This window comes from Eutrigla gurnardus (assembly GCF_963514095.1).
Source record: "Eutrigla gurnardus genome assembly, chromosome: 13".
NCBI classification, from domain to species: Eukaryota; Metazoa; Chordata; class Actinopteri; order Perciformes; family Triglidae; genus Eutrigla; species Eutrigla gurnardus.
Genome location: NC_139936.1, coordinates 20,872,757 through 20,879,551, shown reverse-complemented (window position 1 = coordinate 20,879,551; position 6,795 = coordinate 20,872,757). Strand labels below are relative to the sequence as shown.

At 39.1% G+C, this 6,795-nt stretch overlaps 1 protein-coding gene across 1 annotated transcript; it reads right to left on the bottom strand.

Annotated features, from left to right (window-relative positions):
• Positions 1-227: 227 nt before the first annotated feature.
• nipsnap1 (nipsnap homolog 1 (C. elegans)) lies at positions 228-6,394 on the bottom strand. The gene is made up of 10 exons (XM_084024554.1): positions 6,263-6,394; positions 4,787-4,914; positions 4,200-4,245; positions 3,673-3,767; positions 3,240-3,310; positions 2,952-3,092; positions 2,206-2,237; positions 1,994-2,088; positions 1,410-1,493; positions 228-936 (listed from the first exon to the last, which is right to left on the bottom strand). The coding sequence occupies exons 1-10, from the start codon at positions 6,334-6,336 to the stop codon at positions 872-874; spliced, it is 831 nt and encodes a 276-aa protein (XP_083880680.1). The 5' UTR covers positions 6,337-6,394; the 3' UTR covers positions 228-871.
• Positions 6,395-6,795: the final 401 nt, after the last annotated feature.

The following is a 6,795-nucleotide window of genomic DNA, read 5'->3' as shown; positions in this document are numbered from 1 at the left end:
AGGCACGCGTGTCATATCAACACGCTTTGTGCGGATTAAATAAACAAGATAATTTATGTAGCGTTTACTTGTGTTGTATTTGGACAGAGCCAGGTTAGCTCTTACCCGTTTTGCTAAACTAAGCCAAACAGCTGCTGACTGTAGCTTCAAAAGGGACAGCAATGGGAATTATTACCACAAGAACCATTTGAAACATTTATACACGTGAAAAAGTTAGTCAACTTTTATGTAAAATACTGACCCACCTCTTATCAGAAGCTACACCTTTGCTCCCATTGAGCTTTTTCCACATCTCACTCTACATGTAATTGAGCTAAATGATCAGGTATTGTAATGAGAGGTCTGACAGGTTTTATTTGATCAGATGCGTTTCACTGTTGTACAGCTGTCAAGCTTAGTGCGATCTTATTCAGTGTGATTCATATCCCTGTTATATCCATAAAAGTCCAACCATAAAAAGGCTGGGTGGAGACAATTCCTTCACAGTGAAAAACAAACACACGGGTCATTACCAAAGTTCATGATAAAAACAAAAAGCAAGAAACTAATTTTCACTAACATTCATTTTTAAGTAATGCAATGCATATATTTTGGTATTTCATTGTTCAAGTTTGTCTTTTTTTTCCTTCATCAAAACATTTGACATTAGCTTCTGAAAATGTTGGCAAAAATAGATGCACACAAATCGATGCAAGGCCACTTTTCAAGGTTGGCTGCTTGCTGCACAAATACATAATCAGAAAATGGTTTTGTTTACATACTTAAATGTAATACGGATCATCAACAGATTAAAAAAAATCTACATGTTGCTCTGGCAGTAGGTGAATGAGTTTTAGTCAGAGAGATGCCCTCAGTTTCAGTCTTCTTCTTCTTATTGTAAAGGGGAAGACATGGTTGGAATCATTATTCTGGACTCCATACTTCGGATCAAAGGCACTGAGGAGGACAGACCGAGAGAAACAAGTTAAGGAGTTTAACATTAACTCAAAGAGCACGGAATTAAATGTTATTTCTATTTCAGACGGATGCACAAATACATTTTTAAACTTCTCAATTTGCAACTTTACATCATGATTAGATTCAAAGTGAAGCAGGATATCTACATTATTTCACACATGGTAAAGTAGACATTAATAAATCGATGAGTTCATAAGAATGCCGTCATGTCAAGTCAAGTCTATTTATATAGCACATTTCATACGACAGGCGTAGATTTAATGTGCATCATGTTCACTGTTGGCAGTGTTTACAATCCCAAATAATACCTTTACGTTATTGAAACGTCTAACTATAAATGTGTCATATTGCTCCCAATGAAATTGCAGCAGCTGTCAATGATCCCTCTTGCAAAGTATATTAATAATGTGTATGTAACGTATGTATGTGCGTTTTGTTTGCATGGCTCCTACCTGTATAATAGACATTGGCATCCCATCCCTCCTTCAGCCAGGCAGAATTCCTGGTCTCCTCCCGAGACTCGAGGCTGCCATAAGCTGTTAACACAGGTAACCAAACCATATATGATTATAGCATATCATTTATGCTATTCTAGTATAAGACATTGAGCTTTAATATTCTGAAGAAATCAATTTCAGGTAAAAATTTGGTTTTAGCTGCACAAATAATTTTCAGAGGCAGAAATAATCTGTTTGGGTTAAAGTTGCAGTAGCTGGAGCCAAAGAAACATACAAATGTTCCCCTTTTTCAGTTTGATGAGCCACACAGGTGCCAGAATAGCTAAGCTAGTTGTACAAATCCACTTTAAATGGGACATATTAGGAAATACAACTTCCTCATAACAATGGGCCTTGAACATTAAACCCTCATGCTCATAAAAGCATGTTGGCTTGAATTGCGACTGGATGGACATCCTGGTATTTCTGGCATACTGCATTTGACTATGTATTGGGACACACAAAATATTTTTCTGGCACATGAATAGGATGGTAGTCTGGTTATTAGAACACACAATAAACAAATGTTACCTACTCACCCCACAAATGATGAACAACGTACAGGTCGCCGATCTGTGAGAAGAAGCCACCCACTGCTTCGTTGTTTTCCTGTCTGTAATTGATAGCCCTCGCCCTAATGCAAGACATGTCATTTTCAGGGGAATAATCAGCTGAACACCTGAAAGAACACTTTATGCTTATGATGGAAAAGGTTCAGATAACTGTTAATGTTAAGCAAATTAAGCCTTACCAGTGGTTTCCCCATTCAATCATAGTTCCTGGCTGAAACATGTGAGGAGGTAAAATATCAGCACAGTTTAAAACCAAAACATGTCACTTCACACAGGACAGTTATTACACACACACACACACACACACACACACACACACACACACACACACACACACACACACACACACACACACACACACACACACACACACACACACACACACACACACACACACACACACACACACACACACACACACACACACACACACACACACACACACACACACACACACACACACACACACACACACACACACACACACACACACACACACACACACACACACACACACACACACACACACACACACACACACACACACACACACACACACGCTATGATATGATATGAACAGCACATTCATAGCTCATTTATTTTACACAGACCAACCAACTCTATACGACATACGAGCCTACAGGATGGAAGAACTTCAGTGATGAATGCACACAATTATCATAGCTTTAGCTGATCCAAGAGCTTATTAATGATAATTGCATCTGTATATCATATGTGTAGTCTTAATATGTAAAAAGGCAATACATTTGGATTGTATTTAGTAACAGTACATTCTACACAACTGAGTCAACAGACTTATTGACTATGTAAAGTCTCTTCGAGGTAAAAAAAAAAAGAAAGAATCCATGGCGTAATATTCACATACATGTAATACAATTTGAATATGTGTCATATATGTGGATACCTTGAGTTGATAGGTTCGCATTTCATAGATGTTGGGTCCAGGTCTGGGCAAGGGTTCATTCCAGAAGCTGAACTCCAGGAGGAGCTGATTTCGCCTCGAAACCAACATTTTCGCCCTCTCTTTCCGAAACTCTAAATACTCCTGAAAGAAGATAAAATTGCTTTTATCATAAGAACATGCAAATATATACCACTATACAGTACCTTTTTTACTGCTCAAAGTTGCACTTTAAAAAAAAAAAAAATCCTATTCTGTGCAACAAAGAAAAAGATAAAGGCACAATTGAACCTTGTTATTGTTCAACTTCATCAGGCATTCAGTCAAGGCTGGGTAGCCTCCTCTGTATCGCCATAGATGCACTGCAAGAAAAAGACCAGCAGATGTCACTGTAGTACTGCGTAAGGACTCACGCCACCCACACAACCAACAGACACATTACCTCCATCCCCATGGGATCACTTCGTGTTGTAACTGAATGTTTTAATGTATATTCTACACCGCAAGTGATGATATGTAGAAGGAGCGGTGTTAGCAGTGAGTCATCTGGTAGCATTTTCATTTTTAAAATGTTTTTCTATGTTACTATTTACAGCCCAACAGCAGCTTCTTAAATTAAAGGGTGTCGTACATAAGGCCTTGAGACGTAAACAGTGACTGTGATCGACACCAGGTGACACTTGAGATCATCTTTTAATTATGTTTTCTGCTTATGGCCGCTTACCAGCTTGGTCCTGTTCTCCGTACCAGGTATTCCAGCTTCCAACCACCTCACATGGGTAATCCTGGTCCTGATGGAGCCGGTTGTGCACCTCAGCCCTAAGGGCAACATAAAAAAAGACAAATTATTCACACACCGATTGTGGAACAGCTGGTGCAGTTATATTACATCCTGTCACTTCACCACAATGACCAACTAGAGGGCACTCAGAGAGCATAAAGTGCACAATTATCTATCTTGCTATTACACCCAAAGACATGAATTCAATGTTACGCTAAATTTCTTACTATGATTCTCCACTATGGAATAATGTCAATTTTGCTAGATTGGGAAGCTCGAAGTTGTATCATTAACAACATCTAATAAGCTGCTGCTTGACTCAAAGCATAGTTTACCTAATTCGTCTACCAGATTGTATGAAAAAATGTTTTAATGGACTATTGACGGAACAAAACAAGAAACGTATTGAAAACGTGAGTCAACTGGTGGAGTTGGAGCAGGATATGTTGTAAAGCAGTGCACACACTCACTCTAGACTGTTGTATGCTTCCAGGCACTCTGGTTTGACGTTGTGAACTGAAAAAAATAAAGAAAAGAGAGAAGAGAACCAAAAATATGAACAACCATCAAATTCTTCAACAAAGTAATTTCACACTACGAATCAGCAAAGGCTTCTATATACAAAACTGATTCGCTTTCAATAGGTTATGGGCTACGGCTGATAAGAGAGTTCAAATTGAAATCACTACATGGTGCGATGTACGCCACAAAAGATCAAAGCCCTGGGAAGAATGAAAGCTTTCTCTACAAGAGACACACACAGAAGAAAACCATGAAGAAAGTGTTAGACGTTACCTTCAAACCTTTACAGCGATACCTCACACTATTACAGAATAACTTGTTGCTGCCTGTATGTTCCACATGTACACTAATGACTTGTTACTGTGTCGTTATGTGCTCATCTCTCATCGTCTGCAGAAACTAATGGATGAGGGACTGTTTATACTCAAAACATGCATTTCATTATAACATGATGTAAATGTATCACATTTCACTTTTTTGATGCTTAAAGAAGATAGACGGTCACTTGAAAGTAAGTAATAGATTATATGCCTACATTGAATTTTATACAGGTTGCTGGTCTCTCTCTTTGACAGCAGGTTGGAGTGGGCATCTTTCCTGGCATCGACTTTGTGCACAAATAAGGAACGGAACCAGCCTTTGTCACCGCTCTCTGAAAACCTCCTACACAGAAACACAAATGAAAGAAAGTTTCACAAAAGCTCAAAGCAACAACATAAAACGAAGAAGTTGTCGATATTAAAAAAGAAAAAAAAACTTAAAAGGAATGTGGAGATATGCGTGACATATGGGCTAACAGATAGTCATGCTAATATCCTTTGAAATTACAAAACATGCATACTGTATGAGTGAGTGGGCTGAATGCCATAGCTCGTCTTCAGTATAAAACTTATTTTCACCCACTCTTGAGTGGATAAATATCGTTCACTTTTAGAATTATTGTTACAATCTAAGAGGCTCTCATCAGTATTTGAACATGAATAACAGTCTGTCAAAGTCGGAGAGCAGAAAACCAAGACTTAAGTCAGTCATGTATGCAGACTATAATGTAACTGTTCCAAACAAAGAGAACCGGAAAGATCTATGATGGTCAACAAATCCAACCATAAAACATTACTTGGTGTTTAAAGTTACACATTATATACAGAGCTGAAGACAGTTCAACACTCAGCTGAACATTAAATCCAAAGGACTTTCTAATGACTTTCACAGCTCCTTCGAAACTCTATTTTGAAACCATTTAAGCTTCTTCAGTGTCAACATTAACCTCAATTTCAGGATTTTTCACAGGGCGGAGTGTGGAATAATAGTTATGTGCCCATTGATGGACTGGGGAGCTAACTGGTGCGTATGTTTGCTTATTTGTAGGACTTTGAAAGTGGTCTGTTAATTCACAAACACTTTCCAGGGCTTTATTAATTATTCTCAAATCAACAAACTTTCAAGGTCAGAGAGATTTCCCTTTTAGTAGCCATAAAGCCCGATGGCTGTAATTGGAAACTATAATTAGAAATGAATTCCCCATGGCTCCCTGTGAAAAACAACAAAAAGGTGGGCCTAGCATTCAAGCCAGAAACGCGTTTTTGAACGCAGCCTGCCAGGGGAAAGGCCCACAATGTGGATGCACGGATAAGCTGGGAACAAGTGGAGGCACACCGGAGGACAGAGTTCAGAGGTCCAGCACATGACTGAAGCTGGTTTGGGAAACCGCCAGGTCGTTTGGTTAATAATGAGCCTGATGTCTGAGCTTAATGTAACACACTCACACAACTCGCCTTATATCAATGAGCCAATGTCGTGTGTGACGCCAACTTAAAAAAACATCTAACGTTTGGTTTAATGTCACGTTAGCAGCAAACAAACTATGTGTCAGGTTGGGAGTTCAATTTAAATAAGCCACGTTTAAAAAAAATAGTTACTCGTTAAGTCACTCGACGAAGCTTCCAGGTAACGAGACATTTTAATAATATTGCGCAGCTAGCAGCATAGCGTGTCTTTAAAAGCCGTTTACCTGGTCGCTCGGTGCAGACTCGAGTACCTGAACAGCATCTGTCCTTTCGACCACACAGCGGACGTCGTCGCCATGTTGCTTTGTAAAGTTAAAAAAAAAAAAAATCTTTCGACACGACAACGCGCCGGTCTGGTTAATGTTTACCGGCCTGTCCGTGATGTTTGACGGGTTCGTCCTGCCAAGTGGTCCGCCGGCCCGCCGGAGATTTAAAGACGTGCGTGACTCTGTGACGCAGTACGCAGGGATCAATGCGCGCAATCGATCAGACGTGATTAGTTGAGTGTGGCTTTCAGTGATAATGAGCAACAATGTTGCTGAAAGACTTGATTACATCACCAAAACAGCAGTCATGATTCAATTGTAGCCTTTATGTGATTAGTTGTATTATTCTCATATCGTGCATATCCGATACGTTTCTTAATGTTTTGGATATCTGTGTAATTGTTATTGTATTAGTATTAGTTCTACATGTTATAACCAAACAACAATAATAACAACAACAAAGTAAGAGCTAAACTACCTGCATTCAGCAT